The sequence below is a fragment of the Nycticebus coucang genome, chromosome 12, assembly GCF_027406575.1.
Source record: "Nycticebus coucang isolate mNycCou1 chromosome 12, mNycCou1.pri, whole genome shotgun sequence".
Taxonomy (NCBI): Eukaryota; Metazoa; Chordata; class Mammalia; order Primates; family Lorisidae; genus Nycticebus; species Nycticebus coucang.
Window position 1 is genome coordinate 66848938 of NC_069791.1, and position 22640 is coordinate 66871577.

The 22640-nt window shown below is 42.5% G+C and overlaps 1 protein-coding gene, 1 non-coding gene and 1 pseudogene across 7 annotated transcripts in view; 1 reads left to right on the forward strand and 2 right to left on the reverse strand.

The window, feature by feature from the left end:
* The window catches only part of LOC128562170 (RING finger protein 11-like), a 293543-nt pseudogene that overhangs the window by 179762 nt on the left and 91141 nt on the right, over positions 1-22640 (forward strand). The gene's annotated exons all lie outside the window — the stretch shown is intronic.
* The window catches only part of RNF216 (ring finger protein 216), a 210443-nt gene that overhangs the window by 25210 nt on the left and 162593 nt on the right, over positions 1-22640 (reverse strand). For all 5 annotated transcript variants that reach the window (XM_053556823.1, XM_053556827.1, XM_053556826.1 and 2 more), the window contains one exon: positions 5754-5976. In XM_053556823.1, coding sequence (XP_053412798.1) covers positions 5754-5976 — 223 coding nt within the window. The remainder of the gene's footprint in view (positions 1-5753; positions 5977-22640) is intronic.
* On the reverse strand, positions 22366-22573 carry LOC128563015 (small Cajal body-specific RNA 1). The gene has a single exon (XR_008373690.1). It is a non-coding gene; the product is annotated as a small Cajal body-specific RNA 1 (non-coding RNA).

The following is a 22640-nucleotide window of genomic DNA, read 5'->3' on the forward strand; positions in this document are numbered from 1 at the left end:
TTCTTGTTGAAATTCATTTCTAGGATTTTTTTTTTTTGTTTTGGAGACAGCATCTTGCTATATTGCCCAGGCTAGTCTTGAATTCCTGGGCCCAAGTGATCCTTTAGCCTTAGTTTCCCAAGTAGCTGGGATTACATGCAGAGGCCACTATCTTGGCTTCTTGTAAGGTAGGTGTGTCTAACCCAGGGCCCACAGCCCAGGATGGCTATGATGTGACCCAACACAAAATCATAACATTAATTAAAACATTACTAATGTACACAGCTATAATTTAACAATAAAAAATTAATTAAAAAAAATTACTAAATTTTATGGTGGAACTCAATTGCATGGTTCTTGAGAGTGAACTTTGTAGACAATGTGTTGCAGTGTCATGTAAAATAAACATGTATGCTCTATTTGTACACATGCATGGCTTCCAGTGTGTTATCTTTCAAGCAGACAGTTGAGTTGACATCATCAGACATTACATGCGCTCATGATAACTTGGTGAGGGGGCAGCAATCATCAATAATACTTCAGCCTACCATTGCAGTGTTAGGTATTTAATGTCATTTAGAAGTCACGTAAGCATTATTTGATTATTAAGGGTACTTCCATACCTTAGCGGCACCTCACATATCACCCACTGTGCTTTACAACTGACTCTCTGCCTTGCCCTGGATTGGCAGCCAAGATGTGGAAGGGCCCAAACCTTGCTTTTTATTTTCCTGTCAATTAATTTTTCTTTCTTTCTTTCTTCTTTTTGTTTTTTTTTTTTACAAAAACAGAGTCTCATTTTATCACCCTCAGTAGAGTGCGGTGGCGTCACAGCTTACAGCAACCTCCAACTCCTAGCTTAGGCAATTCTCTTGCCTCAGCCTCCCAAGTAGCTGGGACTACAGGTGCCTGCCAGAACGCTCAGCTATTTTTTTTTGTTGTTGCAGTTTGGCTGGGGCCGGGTTCGAACCTGCCACCTTCAGTGTATGGGCTGGCGCCCTACCCACTGAGCCACAGGCACTGCCCGTGTCAATTAATTTTCATAATAAAAGTAAATATAGTCTTGTATCTATTATTATTATTTTTGTCCGAGCATGGCTTCTATAATGTCTCAAAAGAAAACAGAATCCAGGGTGGCACCTGTGGCTCAAGGAGTAGGGCGCCAGTCCCATAAGCCGGAGGTGGCGGGTTCAAACCCAGCCCTGGCCAAAAACCACACACATACACACACACACACAAACACACACAAAAGAATCCAAAGAAAGAAAAATTATGGACCAAAGAAGATTATTGTTCAATGAAAAGTGGACAGATGACTACTTTTTTGTCAAGGCAACAGTAAGGCACTTCGCTTAATTTGTAGGGAATTTGTGCAAGTTTTGAAAAACTATAATTTGAAAAGGCATTATATGCAAAAAGATGCTCCCAAATTTGATGTATATGAAGAATTATGTCATCAGGACAAAACAGTGGAGCCGAAAAAAAGTCTATCTTCTCAATAAATTTTTTTTTAAGTTATAACTCAGACAGATTCCATTGTAGAAGTTAGTTATGTGGTAGCATACTTAATAACATGAATTTTTTATTTTTATTTATTTATTTATTTTTTGAGACAGAGCCTCAAGCTGTCACCCTGGGTAGACTGTTATGGCATCACAGCTCACAGCAACCTCCAGCTCCTGGGCTCAAGCAATTCTCCTGCCTCCACCTCCCAAGTAGCTGGGACTACAGGCGCCCGCCACAATACCCGGCTATCATTGTTGTTTGGTGGGTCCAGGCTGGATTCGAACCTGCCAGCTCAGGTGTATGTGGCTGGCGCCCTAGCTGCTTGAGCCACAGGCGCCGAGCCAATAGCATGAATTTATTAAGCAATGTATGGAAAACATGGCAGATATAATCTGCCCTGAAAAACTGGGATATTTCTAAAATCAGGTTTCTCACCAGACTATAGCCAGGCAAATTGAAGAAATTGGAAAATTTATTGAAAGAAGTTTGGAGAATAAAGCTGCTAATTTTAAATTTTGGCAATGGATGATAGCACTGATGTGGCAAATATGGCTCAACTTACCATTTTTATTAAAGGTATTGATGATGAATACAATGTCACTAAAGAAATGGCTTCTTCAGTACCATTAAAAAAGACATCTAAATCAAGAGAATTAAAGGAAGTAGTGCAAAATATGTTGAAGCCATTTTATTTGTCCATTGTCAACATATATGGTGTAGTTACTGATGGTGCCCTGGTGATGGTAGGTAAAAGAGGACTTGTAAAATTAATAGAAGATGATGCAATTGCTATCCAAAACTCATGTCTTTTTTTTTTTTTTTTTAATTTTTTTTGTAGAGACAGAGTCTTAACTTTATGGCCCTTGGTAGAGTGCTGTGATATCACACAGCTCACAGCAACCTCCAACTCCTGGGCTTAAGCAATTCTCCTGCCTCAGCCTCCCGAGTAGCTGGGACTATAGGCGCCCGCCACAACACCCAGCTATTTTTTGGCTGCAGTTCAGCCGGAGCCGGGTTTGAACCCACCACCCTCGGTATATGGAGCCGGCGCCTTACCGACTGAGCCACAGGCGCCGCCCCCAAAACTCATGTCTGATGAAGTATCATTGCACAGTACATCAAGAAAATTTACATGCAAAACCTTTAAAAATGGTCATATCATGCAAACTGTCATGGAGACAGCAAATTTCCTAAGGGCCAAGGGACTGAATCATTGCCCATTCCAGGAATTCCTTAAAAGGACTGATGCTATGACAACATCATGTATCAATAGTTTTTGGAAGAAAGATGGCTAAGTGAAGGCTAAATGTTGAAAGAAAAAAAAATTTTTTTTTTTTTTTTTTTTTGAGATAGAAGTCTTACTCTTTTGCCCTGGGTAGAGTGTGAAAGGATTTTATGATTTGTGACAAGTCGTTTATGGTATCAAAAACCAAAGTTGAGCTGAACGTGGTGGCTCACACCTATTATCCTAGCACTTTGAGAAGCTTAGGCAGGTGGATTTCTTAAGCTAAGGAGTTCAAGTACAGCCAGAACAAAGTGAGACTCCGTTTTTACCAAAAATAGATAAACTAGCTGGGCTTTGTGGCAGGTGCCTGTAGTCCTAGCTACTCAAGAGGCTAAAGCAAGAGGACTGCTTGAGCCCAGGAGTTTAAGGTTGCTGTGAGCTAGGATGCCATGGCTTACCCAGGACAACAGAGTGAGACTGTCTTAAAACAAACAAACAAAAAAAGCCAAAAAAAAAAAAAAAAAAACCCCAAAGAAACAAAAAAACTAAACCAAACTTGACAATGAAAACTGGCTTACTGATTTATCATTTAGTGGATTTAACCACTTATTTAAATGAGGTAAACATGTGTCTTCGAGGTGAAAACTAATCAATACAATGTTTCAAACTATAACAGCATTCCAAATGAAAATGAAATTATGGGGCAGTGCCTGTGGCTCAAGGAGTAGGGCGCCGGTCCCATATGCCGGAGGAGGCGGGTTCAAACCTAGCCCCGGCCAAACAAACAAACAAACAAACAAAAAAAGAAAATGAAATTATGGCAAGTTCAAAATAAGGCAAACAATTTTATGCGTTTTGACATATTAGTGAAACACAGTCCTATGAACAGAGAAAAATATGCAGCCTTGCTTTTTGATTTAAGAATTTGAAAACAAAATAATCAATATTTTGGTGTATTTGTGACTCTATTTTCAGTTGACATAACTATGTTACCTGCCAATTTTCAAATGGAATGCATAGACCTATAATCTGACATTCAACTTACAAGAAATTTGATCATGTCTCTTTACTGACTTTTATATAGGTCCTATCTTCCCAGAGACAATATCCCTTGCTTCACCATCACACTCTATTGTCATCACTTTTTGGCAACACTTATACTTACAAGCAACTATTTTCAAGTATGAAGCACATTAAGAGTAAAAGCGGAACCAAGATATCTGATGAACTCCTTACTCCTTAACAACTCATTGAGAATTGCAACTTTTATTGAACCAGAATATTAATGCATTTGTTTCTCAAATATAATGTCAAATATCTCACTAGTTTTATGTTGCCCACTTTTCTTTCACTTTAATAAGAAAAAAATATTAAAAAACCTTGAGGATGTCTTATTACCCAGATATGTACATTTTCTACATTAGTGACTGCAAACTTGCTGGGCTGCTGCATAATTAGGATTATGATGTGAAGACTTTGCTTACTTGTGGTGGCAGACATCATAAAATTATGCATAGACCATTTTTTCTTTTGCAGTTTTTGGCTGGGGCTGGGTTTGAACCCACCACCTCTGGCATATGGGGCCCGTGCCCTACTCTGTTGAGTCACAGGCGCCGCCCCATAGACCTTTTTCTTTGCTCTTCAGCTTTTCCATTAGTGTTTGTAGATTTAACGTGTGGCCCAGGACAACTCTTCTTTTTCCAATGTGGCTCAGAGAAGCCAAAAGCTGGATACCCCTGTTCTACGGTATTTTATGATTTGTACTACTATTGTAAATGGCATTAGATATATTTTTTCTATCTAGCCATCTTTCTACTGCTGTTATAAGCTTTCCAGGTCATTATCTAGTCTTTTTCAGGTTTAAAATGGTAAACTTATCTTTCTTTACATATGAAAAGTATTTAGAACTGTGTCTGACACATGGTGCTATGACCATCTCCAGTATTATACTTTTAAATTTTATTTTAACTGCATTGGCTACCAGTTTCAGAACAAAATAGTGCTGACAGTCTTATACCTGACCTCATTGGGAATACTTCCATGTACTTCACTACTAAATATATGTTAACTATTGTTTTGAAATCTAGGGTTAAATAAGTCATGTTAAGGAAGCATATCTCTAATACTAACTTTTAAAACTTAAATCAAGAACAATATTTGATTATCATTGCACTTCTGGAACAAACTCACTTGGTTATACTTTCTATTTGCTAATATTTAGAGAATTAAAAACCTTTATTTGTGGTTTGGCACCTGTAGGTCAGCAGCTAGAGTGCCAGCCACATACATCGGAGCTGGCGGGTTCCAGCCTGGCCTGGGCCTGCCAAACAACAGCCACAACCAAAGAATAGCCGGGTGTCGGGCAGCGCCTGTGGCTCAGTGAGTAGGGTGCTGGCCCCATATGCCGCAGGTGGTGGGTTCATATCCAGCCCCGGCCAACAACTGCAAAAAAAAAAAAAAAATTGAGACAGAGTCTCATTAAAAAAAAAAAAGAATAGCCGGGTGTTGTGGCAGGCACCTATAGTCCCAGCTACTTGGGAGGCTGAGGCAAGAGAATTGCTTAAGCCCTAGAGTTTGAGGTTGCTGTGAGCTCTGACGCCACGGCACTCTACCGAGGGCAACACAGTGAGACTCTGTCTCATAAAAACAAACCCATATTTGTAAATGAAATTTGTAACAAATCTGTATTTTTCTTTTTTAGGGCTATCTCTGTCAGGCTTTGGTATCGCATTATGTTCACTTTATACAAATGTATGTATAACTTTCCTTACTCCCCTATGGTCTGGAATATTTTAGATGGCATAGAAAAATTTTATTTTCTTAAGGATTGGAAGAATTTGTCTATAAAATTGTTTGGGTATGCTGCATTCTGAAGAATAGCTTTTGATTACTTTCTCAATTTTTTTCTTTGGTTATTAATCTATGTAATTTCCTACATCTTCTCATGAGTCAAAATGTATTGTGACTACACAAAATACTTTTTCATTATAGAAATTTGTCGACATTTCCCCCATAATTCAATGGCAGCTACATATCTACTCACAGTGGGGTCAGTCCAGAGAGAGCATCTTGAACACTCCTGACAAGGGGCTCCTGGTGACCGGGGATGCTGGCAAAAATGGTCATACCCATTGATAGACACTCGACAGAGGTAGCACATTTGGGCACCACAGCGACAAGACATGCGGTTGCAGCCTTCAGATTTGATGAGACCAGTCCCACACTTGTGGCATTTTCTAATGCGGGCAGCAGTCATTTTTTCTTCACTGAAATAAAAAACATGATTGGAGCTGGCAGTGAAGTAGAGGAGGAACAAAAACATTATAGCCATTAAGCATTTATTTCTTCCCACACATAACAATTGCCTATGGCTCTTGGTGATATTCAAAGAGTGAAAAGAGCCCATGTTTTGGAGTGTGAAGACTGGTTCCATAGTTTATCAATTGTATGAGCGTGGGTAAATTACTCAACTGCCTGGAGACTCGGTTTCCTCATTTTTAAATTGGGAAAACACAATTTTCTCACAGTGTTCTAAAGATTATAAATAAAATATAAAGCACCCTGGCATAGTGCCTGGCACTTAACCTTTAGAAAATGACTGCTGTATTTGTTATAGGAATCCCTAACTCTTCCTAAATTATGTTTTATATATACAATGTTGGACAAATGAGAGACAGTAAGCCTCAATTAGTTATACACACTGGATTTTTGAATATTAGGCCTTCTTTGTTGGCAGAGCCTACCTCCAATGTCAGAGTCCCACGCTCCCGATGAACATCTCTTATAGCTCAGGCATGGGCTTGAACATGACTTCATCCTGGCTAATGGGAAGTTGAACTGATATGCAAAGTCAAATGACTAGTGTGAAAATGACAGGCTACTCTTTTGTCTAGAGCTGCACTGCTGAATTAGGTGCTTCTGTAGCATTCTGTAACTATTAAAGTAACACTGCCTTCATCTGTAATGGTTTATGTGTTCTTCCTCTACTAAGTTGAAGGCCTTGAAGACAAAGGGCAGGGGCTGGGATGCTTTATCAGCCTGCAGAGTAAGCACAGTTATTTATTTATTTATTTATGACAGAGTCTCACTATGTCGCCCCAGGTAGAGTGCCATGGCGTGACAGCTCACAGCAACCTCCAACTCTTGGGCTTAAGCAATTTTCTTGCCTCAGCCTCCCAGGTAGGTGGGACTACAGGTGCCCACCACAATGCCTGGCTAGTTTTATGTTGCAGTTGTCATTGTTGCTTAGCTGGCCGGGGCTGGGTTTGAACCTGCCAGTCTTGGTGTATGTGGCTGGTACCGTAATCACTGTGCTATGGGTGCTGAGTTGTAAGTGCAGTTTGGATCGGGTAGAGTCAAGAAATATGCTTCTGGGTGGCGCCTGTGGCTCAAAGGGGTAGGGTGCCAGCCCCATATGCCGGAGGTGGTGGGTTCAAACCCAGCCCCGGCCAGAAACTGCAAAAAAAAAAAAAAAAAAAAGGAAATATGCTTTTAAGACCTGGGCTGAACACAAAGGGTATGAGCACTTCTCCTCCCTTCAATTACGAACTCAAAAAGAGTGGTGAAGAGCAGCTCCAGCCTCACGATAGTTAACAGTCTGGGACTGAGTTCTGGGCTTTAGACTCTGGACTAAGGCTGGCAACACGCACCTTTCTTCCGCCTGCTACCAGTTCTGTTAAGTGAGTGCAGCCAGGTGACTCTGGCAAGGGCTTTTAATTACTGATATTTTGAAGACTGCTGCAGTAGGTTCCTTAGAAACCAGATCATGTGCTTCAAAACAGAAAAATACATTAAAAATTGGCTGCTACTTACTTAGGCCTAATTTGTGAGTAGTCTAAAATGAAGGAAGGTAGAACCGTGGCTTGAAAACAACTTAAACCCAGTTCAAGTCATAGAACAAATGAATTCTAAGTTTAACTGAACAGAAAACATCAAGGAGACAAAGCCTAGATAAAGTGAATTTATTATTGTCAGCTTAATAAGAGACTACATATATTCATGGTCTTAGTCACCCAGAAAGGAGGACAACACTGCTGAGTGGTCCATGTTAAGACCTAAGGTTCTTCAGCCTGAGCAAGAGCGAGACCCTGTCTACCAAAAAAAAAAAAAAAAAAAGCTAGCTGGGTATGGTGGCAGGCACCTGTAGTCCCAGCGACTCTGGAGGCTGAGGCAAGAGGATCACTCAAGTCCAAGAGTCTGAGGTTGCTGTGAGCTGTGACACCACAGTACTCTATACAGGGAGACAGAGTAAGACTCTGTCTCCAAAAAAAAAGACTGAAGGTTCTGGCTCAGTGTGGCAGTTCATACCTCTAATCCTAGCACTCTGGAGGCCAGAAGTTGAGCTAGGCTGATGCCACAGGACTCTAGCCTGGGAAACAAAGTAAGATTCTGTCACAAAAAAGAAGATCTAAGGTTCTGATAAAAGTTTCCATTTTAAAAAGCTTTGTCTAAACATAACTGCAATTTTGTCTTTTTTCTTTCTTCTTTTTATTTTTTATGAGATAGGGTCTTACTCTGTTGCCCAGGCAGGAATGCAGAGATGCTATTATAGCTCACTGCAACCTCAAACTCAAGGCTCAAGTAATCCTCCCACCTCAGCCTCTGGAGCAGCTGGGACAAGCATATGCCACCATACTCAGCTCATTTTTTCCATTTTTTGTAGAGACCAGGGGTCTTGCTATGTTGCCCAGGCTGATCTCGAACTCCTGGCCTCATGCAATCCTCCCACCTATGGCTCTAATTTTCTATAACACAATCCTTCCTGTAGAGACTGAGTTGCACTTTACTTAACCTGGGCCTGGCTAATTTTTTTTGCCTGGGAAGCTGCTCAGACTGTGGTGTGAGAATGAAGGCAGAAATGAATTAAAATTACACTATTCTTTCCCAAAGGCTTAGGAAAAGCGTATACAACATTGGCTTGCTCAACCAAGCTGTCACCACCATGAAATAATAACTTCTACCAGGTATGGAAGTTAAAGAAAAGCACTTTTTTTCTTTTTTGAGACAGAGTCTCACTTTGTTGCCCTCAGGAGAATGCCATGGTGTTGCAGCTTACGGCAACCTCAAACTCTTGGGCTCAAGCTGATTCTCTTGCCTCAGCCTCCCAAGTAGCTGGAACTACAGGCACTCACCACAATGACTTTTTTTTTTTGTAGAGAAAGAGTCTCACTGTACCGCCCTCGGGTAGAGTGCCGTGGCGTCACACGGCTCACAGCAACCTCTAACTCTTGGGCTTACGCGATTCTCTTGCCTCAGCCTACCGAGCGGCTGGGACTACAGGTGCCTGCCACAACGCCTGGCTATTTTTTTGTTGCAGTTTGGCCGGGGCTGGGTTTGAACCCGCCACCCTCGGTATATGGGGCCGGCGCCCTACTCACTGAGCCACAGGCGCCGCCAATGACATGTTTTTTTTTAAGAGATGAGGTCTTGCTCTGGCTCAGGGTGGTTTCAAACTCATGAGCTCAGGCAATCCACCCGCCTCAGCCTCCCAGAGTGCTAGTATTACAGGTTTGTGCCACCATGCCTGGCCAAGAAAAGCACTTTTTTTTTTTTTTGCAGTTTTGGCCAGGGCTGGGTTTGAACCCGTCACTTCTGGCATATGGGGCAAGCGCCCTACTCCTTTGAGCCACAGGCACCGCCCCAAGAAAAGCACTTTTAAAGTGCACAAACATGGGCAGTGCCTATAGCTCAGTGAGTAGGGCACTGGCCCCATATACCAGAGGTGGCGGGTTCATAACCGGCCCCGGCAAAAAAATAAATAAATTGATAACTGTAAAGTGCACAAACATATAAAGAATGCCTACTGGCTAGGTGTCTCATGCCTGTAATTCTAATACTCCGGGAGGCCAAGTTGGGTGGACTGCTTGAATTCAGGAGTTTGAGACCAGCCTTAGCAAGAGCAAGAACCCATCTCTACTGAAAACAGAAAAACTAAGGCTGGGCGCAATGGCTCATACCTGCAATCCTAGCATTCTGGGAGGCTAAGGTGGGTAGATCGCCTGGCCTCACGAGTTCGAGACCAGACTGATCCAGAGAGAGACCTCATCTCTAAAAAAAAAAAAAAAAATAGCTGAGCATTGTGGCAGGTGCCTATAGTCCCAGCTACTCGGGAGGCTGAGGCAAGAGAATCGCTTAAGCCCAAGAGTTGGAGGTTGCTGTGAGCTGTGATACCATAGCACTCTACAGAGGGCAACAAAGTAAGACTCTGTCTCAAAAAAAAAAAAAAAGAAATATATATATATATATATTCCAATGACATTGGTTATCTTGCATATTGTATCTTGTATCTCTGGTAACTGCAGAAGTCAAAAGGGACTTGAGTACTACAATTTTAATACATTTTTTCTTTCTTAAAATATGTATACTATAAAATATGTATATCAAAATATGTATGCAAGACCCTATCTCTACTAAAAATAGAAAAACAAGCCAGGTGTTGTGGCAGGTGCCTGTAGTCTCAGCCACTTCGAGGGTGACAAAGTTGAACCTCTGTCTCAAAAAAAAAAAAACAAACAAAAAACCAAAACCAAACCAAACCAACAAACAAAAAAAACAACTAGTTGGGTGTTGTGGTGCATGAGGCTGAGGCAAGAGGATCGCTTGAGCCTAAGAGTATAAGGTTTTTGAGGTTTCTGTGAGCTATGATGATGCCATGGCACTCTACCCAGGGCAACAGAGTAAAACTCTGTCTCAAAAAAACAAAAAATAAAGCACTATAATTCAACATTGCTAAAATGTTCTAATATCTATTCACTATCACATGAATATCTCATTGAAGTCCTCTGTTTTTGAATTTACAAGTACAGTACTAGATAGGACTACAGTGGCCCTGTATCAAAAAATGATTGCTATTATAGGATGTGGTAACCACCTATCCAGTAACACAAAAGTGAAAATGGGACTGGAATAAAAAACATGGTTGATTCTTTTGAAGGAGGGTAGCCTGGCAACTAGATTCTCAACTAGGCAGGAAACAAATGGCCCTGTAGGATGTGCTCCTAGGGGCAGGACAGGAAGAGGGGATTGTGCTATGGCTGCTGAGCTTGGGTTCACACAGGAAGGCTCAGAGTTGCCTCTATGTAACAAGTCAATATGGTTATTTGTCCTTGCTACTAGCCAAGTATGTCAGAAACTCCTCTTTGGGACATGGCTTCAGATTTGTGGCACAAGCTATCAAAAATCTTATGGCCCTCCTTTGTGAGTATGCGTATGAGGTCTAACAATTAAGTTTGTGAATTCATCCTAGAAAAAGTGCTTTATACCTCATTGCTGAATATCACTATGGTCACCTTCTAAGCACTCTTCTTGGGAAACGAGTGCTTCCCAGCCCAATCAAAATTTTGATTAGGCACAAGGCCAGTGTCTAATCCACCCTTCAAAGCAATTTGGAACTCTTTTTCTGGAATGGCCATCAGAGCTGTCATTGTATTATACTTAGTGTCCTGGATGTCATCAAAATGTCTTCTTTACAATATTTCCTTTATCTTCTGGTAAAGAAAAAAGTCACTGGGAACCAGATCAGGTGAGTAGGGAGGGAGTTCCAATATAGTTATTTGTTTACTGGCTAAAAACTCCCTCATATGCAGTGCCCTGTGAGCTGATGCATTGTCATGATGCAAGAGTCACATCTTTCCGGATGCCGGCCCCACATACTGATGGTGGCGTGTTCAAACCCAGCCCCAGCCAAATTGCAACAAAAAAATAGCCGGGTGTTGTGGTGGGCGCCTGTAGTCCAAGCTACTTGGAAGGCTGAGGTAAGAGAATTGTTTAAGCCCAAGAGCTGGAGGTTGCTGTGAGCTGTGACGCCACAGCACTCGACCGAGGGCGACAAAGTGAGACTCTGTCTCTAAAAAAAAAATGAAAATAAAAATAAAAATAAAAAGAGTCACATTTTTCTCATGCCAAGATCTTCAGTTAAGATTTTCTTTTCTATTTTTTTTTTTTTTGAGACAGAGCCTCAAGCTATCGCCCTGGGTAGAGTGCAGTGACATTACAGCTCACAGCAACCTCCAACTCTTGGGCTCAAGCAATTCTCCTGTTTCCACCTCCCAAGTAGCTGGGATGACAGGCACCCGCCACAATGCCCGGCTATTTTTTGGTTGCAGCCGTCATTGTTGTTTGGTGGGCCCGGGCTGTATTCGAACCTGCCAGTTCAGGTGTATGTGGCTGGCACCTTAGCCGCTTGAGCCACAGGCACCGAGCCAAGATTTTCTTTCTTTTTTTTTAGAGACAGAGTCTCATTTTGTCCCCCTCGGTAGAGTGCCGTGATGTCACAGTTTATAGCAATCTCCAGCTCTTGGGCTTGGGCAATTCTCTTGCCTCAGCCTTTCGAGTAGCTAGGACTACAGCACCTGCCACAATGCCCAGCTATTTTTTGTTGCAGTTTGGCTGGCGCTGGGCTTGAACCCGCCACCCTCTGTATATGGGGCTGGCATCCTACTCACTGAGTCACAGGCGCCACCCGTCAATTAAGATTTTGTTTTTCCTATTGATGTTTACTTGGTCTGCTACGCTTCTACCAGTCAGCAATCTGATGTACAATTTGATGAATTTTTACAATGTTTTCATCAGTTCTGTTCGTTATTGGCTGCCCTGACTTTTTTTTTTTTGAGATAAGAGTCTCACTATGTCACCCTTGGTAGAATGCCATGGTGTCACAGCTCTCACAGCAACTTTTGGCTTAAGCAATTCTCTTGCCTCAGCCTACCAAGTAGCTGGGACTACAGGTGCCTGCCACAATGCCCGGCTATTTTTTTTTTTTTGTTGTTGTTGTTGTTGTAGTTGTTTGCAGGCCCAGGTGGGTTCAAACCCGCCAGTCCAGGTGTATGTGGCCAGCACCCCAGCTGCTGAGCTATAGGAGCAAGACTGTCCTGACTTCTCTCCATCAGTGATGTCTTCTCTCCTCAGAAAAACGTTTAATTCATTTGTATACTGCCATTTTCTTCATGGCATTATCCCCACAAACTTGGACTACCATGTCCCTGCTTTCACTTCCCCTCCTGCCAAGATTAACAAGAAACTTAATGTTTCTTTATTGCTCTAATTCAAGCTGACATTCTCATGATGGCACAAAAAACCACGCCACAACAATAATGACTGTCACTTAGCAAGACACGATGCTGTGTCAACAAGAACACAGATGTGAGACACCGATATATTAAGGTTATAAAACCTTACTGAGTAGTTTTTTACAATGCTAACAACATAAGTACTTGGTGGCAAGTTAATGAACTTGTCAGACCTTGCACACATGTGTTACGTATTTTTTAAAATTGTGATAAAATGCACATAAAATTGACTAAAACCATTGTAATGTATAATTCAGGGGTATTTAGTACATTCACAGTGTTATACAACTCATATCACTATCTAGTTCCAGAAGATCTTCATAATCCCAAAAGATAACCCTATATCTATTAGGTGGCATTCCTCATTCCTCCCGACCTCTGCAACCACTAATCTGTAATCTTTCTCTATAGACTGCCTATTCTGTGGATAGGCAAACATCCTCTTACTTATGGATATTGCATATAAACGTAAATGAAACAAATTATACCCTTGTATCTGGCTTCTTATACTTAGCATAAGGTTTTTTGTTGTTGTTTTTTTATGACAGAGTCTCACTCTGTTGTTCCAGACTAGTGTGCTTGGCTTCATAGCTCACAGCAACCTCTAACTCCCAGGCTCAAACAATCTACCTGCCTGGCCTCCCAGAGGGCTAGGATTACAGGCGTGAACCACTGTACCTGGCCTTAGCATAGGGTTTTCAATGTTTATCTATGTTGTAGCATGTATCAGTACTTAATTCTTTCCTATAACTGAATAATATTCCAGTAATAATTAATTCCAGTAGTAATCTTTCCCATAACATTCAAGTTATTATTCAGGAAACAAGGGTCTCAACCCTAGGGTCAGCATTTCTGGGCATCATTCCTCTAGCCCAGGTAAAGGAGACACTTTCTTTTTTTGAGACAGAGTCTCACTTTGCCACCCTTGGTACAGTACCGTGGGAGTCATAGCTCACAGCAATCTCAAACTCTTGGGCTCAAGTGATCCTCTTGCCTCAGCCACCCAAGTAGCTGGGACTATAGGCGCCTGCCACAATGCTCAGCTATTTTTAGAGAAGATGGGTCTTGCTCTTGCTCAGGCTGGTCCTGATCTCAAGAAATCCACCCACCTTGGCCTCCCAGAGTGTTAAGATTACAGGTGTGAGCCACCTTGCCTGGCCACATTTTGTTTATTCATTAATTGATGAACATCTGGGTTATTTTCATCTTTTGGCTTTGTGAATTCTGCTTAATTAACTTTCTTATACAAGTTTTTTTTTTTTTTTTTTTGAGACAGAGCTCAAGCTGTCACCCTGGGTAGAGTGCCGTGGCATCACAGCTCACAGCAACATTCAACTCCTGGGCTCAAGCGATTCTCCTGCATCTGCCTCCCAAGTAGCTGGGACTACAGGCACCCACCACAACACCCGGCTATTTTTTGGTTGCAGCCGTCATTGTTGTTTGGGGGGCTGGAGCTGGATTCGAACCCACCAGCTCAGGTGTATGTGGCTGGCGCCTTAGGTTGCTTGAGTCACAGGTGCCAAGCCTCTTATACAAGTTTTTGCTTTAACACCTTTCAATTCTGTTGAGTATGTACCTGGGAATGGAATTGCTAGGTCACATGGTAATTCTACGTCTAACTTATTGAGGAACCATTAAAAATTATTTACCATAATGGCTACCATAGTTTACATTCCCACCTGCAACATATACAAGTGCCAATCTATCTATATTCTTGTTAATAATTGTTATTATTATTATTTTTTTTTTTTGGTTTTTGGCTGGAGCTAGGTTTGAACCCACCACCTCTGGCATATGGGACTGGCGCCCTACTCCTTGAGCCACAGGCGCCGCCCAATAATTGTTATTTTTAATTGTTTTGATTACAGCCATCCTAATAGGTGTGAAGTAGTATCTCACTGTGGTTTGGATTTGCACTTCCCTAATGACTAATGATGTTGAACATGCTTTCATGTGCTTATGGGTCATCTGTATATCTTCTCAGAGAAATACCTATTCAAATACTTTGATTATTTTTTGGTTGGGCTGTACTCTTTTATTGGTTTCAAGATTTTCTCCATTTGTCTGACTTTCAACAGTATGACTCTGATGTGTCTTGGTGTGGACTTTTTTTTTTTTCACTGCAACTATTGTTTATTAAAAAAAATATGTCTCCTTAGAAGGAACACTGGTAAACCAACTAGTGCCATGATTTGTTTGTTGTTTTAGAGACAGAGTGCTGTGCTGTCACAGCTCACAGCAACCTCCAGCTCTTGGGCTTAGGCAATTCTCTTGTCTCAGCCTCCCAAGTAGCTAGGACCACAGGTGCCTGCCACAACGCCCGGCTATTTTTTTGTTGCAGTTTGGCTGGGGCTGGGTTTGAACCCGCCACCCTCAGTATATAGGGCAGGCACCCTACTCACTGAGCCACAGGCGCCACCCCTGCCATGTTTTCTTTGAATCTTTGCTTTTCTTCCTTGGGGGGAAAGGGGTGAACATGGTTCAGACATAACCACTTAGTTAATATAAGAGAATCAATACTCCCTACTCACCTCCTCCTCACCAGAGTCACAATCAACCATTGCTTTATCCCTCTTTGCCTTCAAACCAGTGTACTGCCCAGGAAAGCTGCTGTTCTTTCTTTACCCTCATTCTGAGCCCCAGATTTTTTTTTTTTTTGTAGAGACAGAGTCTCACTTTACCACCCTCAGTAGAGTGCCATGATGTCACAGGACTCACAGCAACCTCCAGCTCTTGGGCTTTTGTGATTCTCCTGCCTCAGCCTCCCAAGCAGCTGGGACTACAGGCGCCTGCCACAACGCCTGGCTATTTTTTGGTTGCAGTTCAGCCGGGGCTGGGTTTCAACCCGCCACCCTCGGTATATGGGGCTGGCGCCCTACTCACTGAGCCATAGGCGCCACCCAGAAATTTTTTTTTTTTTTGCAGTTTTTGGCCGGGGCTGGGTTTGAACCTGCTACCTCTGGCATATGGGACCAGCGCCTTACTCTTTTGAGCCACAGGCGCTGCCCCTGGGCCCCACATTTCATAGTTAGCCTTATTATGCTGGTAGGATAACTGTTAACAGATTTCCCAAATTTGGTTGGTAGTGCTTAAAGGGTCTTCAACATTGCATCAATTGTATGGGCCCTAACCCAATGGGCTAGGAAACAAGGGTCCCAACCCTAGGGTCAGCATTTCTATGTTCTCCCCTGCATCATCCATCCAGTGTGGAGGTGAGAGAGGAAAAGAGCTCCAAAGAGGAAACATTGGCTTCAAAAGAGCACAGTGGAGTGGGAGAGGGCCTGAACCACACCTGCTGCCTGCACTTGTGGTAGACAAAAACTCCCTTGACCACAGCCACTGCCATCAGACTCCGGGAAAAAGCAACAAGGTTTCACAGCTCACCAGTAAGTGAATCTTAGCTCTGCAGCTCAAATGTACCCCACTGAAGACTTCAAAAAGTCTTTCTTTTTGAAGAAACAGTAAGCTAGCAGCTGTTGGGGAGGGGGCTGGGGCAGGGCATATATGAAGCAGCTACAAAAACAAATAATAAACGAACAACCAAAAAAACCAAATCAAACTCTGACATGGCTGCCCAAGACAAGTGCTGTTATGCTGTCCCAGCATAGAATAGGAAGGCAACTGACTCCCTGCCCCTGTTGGTGGACTGTGGGAAGAAACCTCAGCAGAATCCAACATATCCTTGGCAAGTGAATGAAGGGAGTGTGGCAGTGCACAGCCCTGGCTCCTCCTTTCAGCCCTCACCAGCCCCTGCTCTCCCTTATGCTGATAGGACGGCTGTACCACAGAAGCCTTTAGAACCTTCTTTTTTTTTTTTTTTGTAGAGACAGAGTCTCACTGTACTGCCCTCGGGTAGAGTGCCGTGGCGTCACACGGCTCACAGCAACCTCTTAACTCTTGGGCTTACGCGATTCTCCTGCCTCAGCCTCCCGAGTAGCTGGGACTACAGGCGCCCACCACAACGCCCGGCTATTTTTTGGTTGCAGTTTGGCTGGGGCTGGGTCCGAACCCGCCACCCTCGGCATATGGGGCTGGCGCCCTACTCACTGAGCCACAGGCGCCGCCCCAGCCTTTAGAACCTTCTAAAGGTTCAGAAGGAAGGCTTCTGAACCTTCCTAATGCTGCGGCCCTTTAATACAGTTCCTATGGGTTGCAACCCACAGGTCCAGAACTGCTGCTTTAGAACACTGGGCAATTGGATTCTGCGCATTCACTTAAATAGTAAAAGTAGAATTTGCAATAATGAAAAGGCTGACACGGTAGGTAGCACAACATGGTTTTGGTTTAACAGCAGCTTAAAAATGAACAAAAATGGAAACCTCTCCGGCAGACACATCAGGTGGCATAAAACAATAGGCAATTTCACATGGAGCATCATTAGTCATTCCTTCTCTTTCTGCACACAGGAATAACTGCACCTCAGGCTGACCCCTCCTACAGCAAACCTTGGCCCTCAAGAGAAAGACCAAATGTGAGTGCCCTTAGTGCAGTTCGTACTACCATTTTCGATCCCTTCTCAACCAGCTGGGATAGAACATGTCATCTGATTAGAATAAGAAAATCAAAGCATTTCTCTAATAACACAATACCATTGATGAAGTCTCCATAGATTTTCTAGTCCAAATGTGTGTGAATACATGAGTGTATAATTCCTATATATTTTATATAAATTACATATATATCTATATATAAATAAGATACTTTCTTTCTTTCTTTTTTTTTATTGTTGGGGATTCATTGGTACAATAAGCCAGGTTACACTGATTGCAATTGTTAGGTAAAGTCCCTCTTGCAATCATGTATTGATAAGATACTTTCTGTTGCCATTATGTCACACTGTTCAGAGCTGCAGACAGCAGTACAGATAGGTGGAAATGCCCAGGAGCATCTCATCATGTGGTGCTTTTAGCTCACTCTTACATCAGTCCTCCTGAACCCGCCAGCTCAGGTGCTATGTGGCTGGCGCCTTAGCCACTTGAGCCACAAGCACTGAGCTGGAACTTCAGTTTTTAATTGAGCTTTCTTTCTTTCTTTTCCACCCTCTTCTTACTGGGGATCACACCCATCAGATCACTTTCTCCATGTGGGGTCACCAGGCTTGCCTGCCACCACTCATCATCAGAGGCATTAATGACATGCACAATATCACCATAGGAGAAGCTGCGTCCCTGGCTTGGAAGGCAGCTGTCCCGAGTCCAAGCATAAACAGGGCCCCAACATACAAGGACCTCTTCTCACTGGTTCGGAGGGACCCAGACCCAGAGCTCATGCTGCTGTTTATCATTTGTTCTTATAAGTCATGTACCTTTGATTCAAAGTGACTGTACTCTAGGGCTGGGTCAAAGTCCAGGTCTAGTGCTGAGATAGTGCCAGCTCAGGCCAGTCCCTCCGTCCTGTGTGGCAGACCATGGACACTGGACCTCTTTTTTTATCCTTGAGTTTATCTAATTGAAATTCACTTAGCTTCTCGGATGCAAGCTTCATCAAATTTGGAAGTTTTCAGCCATTATTTCTTCAAATATTCTATTTTTGTACTCTCTGCTGTCCTTTGGTATTCCCTTAATGCAAATATTGGTGTACCTGATGTATCAAGTCCTTTAGGGTCTGTTCCCTTTTCTTCATTATTTTTCCTTTTTGTTTCTTGATAATTTCAACTGACTTATTTTCAATATCTACGATTCTCTTTTGCCTGCTCAAATCTGCTACTGAATTCTTCTAGTGTATTTTCCCATTTCAGCTATTGTACTTGTTTCTTTTCATAATTTCTCTTTACTGATATTCTCTACTAGTTCACACACTGTGCTCCTTGTTTCCTTTAGTTCTTTGTACATAATTTCCTTTGCCTTTTTGAGCATTTTTAAGATTTCTGATTTAAAGCATTTGTCTAATATATCCAGTGTGTCCTCATTGATGGTTTTTTTTTTTTTGGGAGACAAGAGTCTCACTATATCACCCTTGGTAGAGTGCTGTGGCATCGCAGCTCATAGCAATCTCAAACTCTTGGGCTTAGCCATTCTCTTGCCTCAATCCCAGTTAGCTAAGACTACAGGCGCCCACCACAATGCCCGCCTGGTTTTTTTTGCAGTTGTCATTGTTGTTTAGCAGGCCCGGGCCAGGGTTGAACCCGCCACCCTCAGTGCATGTGGCTGGTGTCGTAACCACTGTGTACAGGCACGGAGCCCTCATTGATGGTTTCTGCCAACTACTTATTTCTCTATGAGCAGGCCATACTTTCCTATTTTTTTGTATGTTTTGTAAATTATTTTTGAAAACTTGCTATTTTACATATTATAATGTGAAAATTCTGCCAATTGGATCGCTTTTTACATGCTTTGCATTTGTTTGTTTTGTGATTTTTCTAAGCTATTTGTGTAAAAATTGTATTATTAGGGTTTTTTATTTTTGAGACAGAGTCTCACTATATTGCCCTGGGTAGAGTGTCATGCTGTCATCACAGCTCACAGAAACCTCATTCTCTTGGTTCAATAGATCCTCTTCTCTCAAGTCTTGTAGCCGGGACGATAGGTGCCAGCCATATCTGGCTAGTTTTTCTATTTTAGGAGAGATGAGTTATCGCTCTTGCTCAGGCTGGTCCGGAACTTGGAAGCTCAAGTAATCCTTCTACCTCAGCCTCCCAGTGTGCTAGGATTACAGGAGTGAGCCACTGTACCCAGCCTATAAAGATTGTACTCTTTGTTGTGTGTAGTCACTGAAGTCCCTTTACTATTGGCTTTAATGGCCAGCACTAAAAGAAAAAAAATAAAATAAAAATTCCTCTGTGCCGCTCTTTGCAGGCTGGCTCTGAGTTGGGGCACTCAGTCAATATACCCAGGTCATTTCTAACTTTCTTAGTTCTTTCAGTGTCTGTTTACACAGAAACTGAGGTTCAGCCAGAGGTGAAAGTCTAGGGTCTGCATGGATTCTTCTGAGCACGTATTGAACCCTAGACAAGCACATAGCCTTCTAGAGCTGTCTGCTGCTTGTTTTGTTATCTTTTTTTTTTTTTTTGAGACAGAGTCTCACTCTGTTGCTCAGGCTAGAGTGACATGGTATTAGCCCAGCTCACTGTAGCCTCAGACTCCTGGGCTCAAGTGATCCCCCGGACTCGGCCTTCCAAGTAGCTGGGACTATAGGAGCCCACCACAATGCCCAACTACTTTTTTTTTTTAGAAGAGATGGAGTCTTATTCTTCCTCAGGCTGGTCTCAAACTCCTAAGCTGAAGAGATCCTCCCGCCCAGGCCTCCCAGAGTGCTAGGATTACAGGCATGAGCCACTGTGCCAGGCCTGTAAATGTCTTCAATAAAATCGACCAACAGGCTGTTCCAGCCTTGAGGAAGTTGGGAGAAAAAAGTCAACTCTGGCAGTTTTTGCCAGATTAACTGTTTTTGTGGGAGATACAGGGTTTTGGAGTTCCAAAACTGCTATTTTTGGTGACATCACTTCCTTGCATGTATTTATTTTTTGAGAACCAAAGTTTGGTGAATAATGTATCTGACTCACTATGTCCACATCTGAAGGCTTCATTTCCCTCCACTGTATCTTTCCCTTTCCTGATTCTCTTGGGTTAATAAGCGCAGTTTAGTTATATCTAAACTAGAAATATGAGACTCTTTCTTTACTCCTATTCCTACCTTTCCCATCTATCAGCCATTAAGATCTGCTGATTTTACATCTTAAACGTTTCTTAAAATTTTTCCATTTACATTTGGAGCCCTCTAACAGAGTGACTTAGGTTACCATAGTAACCTGCTAAATAAATGCTCTCCTTAACCCAAGTCTTGCTGTCCTTAAAGCTACTTGCCACACAACCATCAAAACCATGTAACTGATGCCATGTCATTCATTTGCTTAGAAGCGTTTGACAGTAGGCCAAGCAGACACTACGTGGCTCTTGATGTAACACATATAGCACTACCTGTGAAATAGTCTCACCAAAATAACCTGGATGTGAACCTAATCAAGTCTTCAGATCTAAATTTTAGTTATAAGAAATACAGAGAATAGAACAAGTTAAATGACAGCATCAGAAAGCAGTCAATTCCAGAAGATATTCTGCAAGTCACCTGTCCTGGTTTTCTAAATAAGGCAATGGCATAAGAAAAGTGTGCTAGGGAGAGAGAATAACCTCATGAAAAGAGACTTAAGGTTTGGCACCTGTGGCTCAAGTGGCTAAGGCACCAGCCACATACACCTGAGCTGGTGGGTTCAAATCCAGCCCGGGCCTGCCAAACAACAATGACGGCTACAACCAAAAAATAGCTGGGCATTGTGACCGGTGCCTGTACTCCCAGCTACTTGGTAGGTGGAGGCAAGCGAATTGCTTGAGCCCAGGAGTTGGAGGTTGCTGTGAGCTGTGATGCCAGGGCGATAGCTTGAGGCTTTGTCCCCAAAAAAAAAAAAAAAAAAAAGGAAAGAGACTTAAGAGAAATAATTATTAAACACCATCAGTGACCTCTGATAAATGCTCTCCTTAACCCAAGTCTTGCTGTCCTTAAAGCTACTTGCCACACAGCCATCAAAACAACAAACTAACTGAACAAACTAACTGGAGTACTCAAAGCCTGCAATCTTAGCACTCTGGGAGGCCAAGACAGGTGGATTGTTTGAGCTTAGGAGTTCAAGACCAGCATGAGCAAGAACAAGACCTCATCTCTAGTAAAAATAGAAAAACTAGCTGGGCATAGTGGCACATGCCTGTAGTCCAAGCTACTTGGGAGGCTGTTTTTTTTTATTTTTTTAAATTTTTTTTTTTTTTTTGTAGAGACAGAGTCTTACTTTATCACCCTTGGTAGAGTGCCATGGCATCACATAGCTCACAGCAACCTCCAACTCCTGGGTTTAAGCGATCCTCTTGCCTCAGCCTCCCGAGTAGCTGGGACTACAGGTGCCCGCCACAAAGCCTGGCTATTTTTTGGTTTGCAGTTCAGCCGGGGCCGGGTTTGAACCCGCCACCCTCGGTATATGGGGCCAGTGCCCTACCGACTGAGCCACAGTCGCCGCCCCGGGAGGCTGTTTTTAAACTGCTGTAATGTCTCAAGTAAATCCATATTCTTGACTGCATGTCATTTCACTAATTAATACTTTTCCCCCTTATGTTATGTAACACTTGCTATTAACAACAAGAAAGGGTTCGGCGTTCATAGCACAGTGGTTACAGTGCCAGCCACATACACCAAGGCTGGTGGGTTTGAACCTGGCACGGGCCAGCTAAACAATGACAACTGCAACCAAAAAAGAAAAAAACAGCTGGGCATTGTAGTGGGTACCTACAGTCCCAGCTACTTGGGAGGCTGAGGCAAGAGAATTGCTTGAGCCCAAGAGTTTGAGTTTGCTGTGAGCTGTTGATACCACAACACTCTACCAAGGGCGACACAGTGAGACTCTGTCTCAAAAAACAAACAAACAAACAAAATAGGAAAGAATGTTGATTGTATACATGAAGCAAGTGTAGAAAAATGCTGATAAATTGTTGGGGCCAACACTATTATTCTTTAGTGGATGCCTGAAAACTTTCATGAGAAAAAGTAAAACAAACAAAAAAGCTGTCATGGCTTTCACCACTCCCAAGTCAAATTTTCTTTTTTTTTTTGTGTGCCTCTAAGTTATAACTCAGAGTGTATCTTTACACACGGGGCTTAAAAAACTCATGGCTTAAAAAAAACAAAAACAACAACAACAACAAAAAAAACTCATGGCTTTTGTTTTAATATTGCACTTCTTAAACCCAGCTACCACAACATATCACAAGCCTTTGACATTAACGCTAGGAGAAGTCAAAGTTTCTTAAAACTTCACTCAAGATGCCAAGACTGAGCTTCATCTTGTAGTACTTATTATTATTATTTTTGAGACAGGGTGTCAC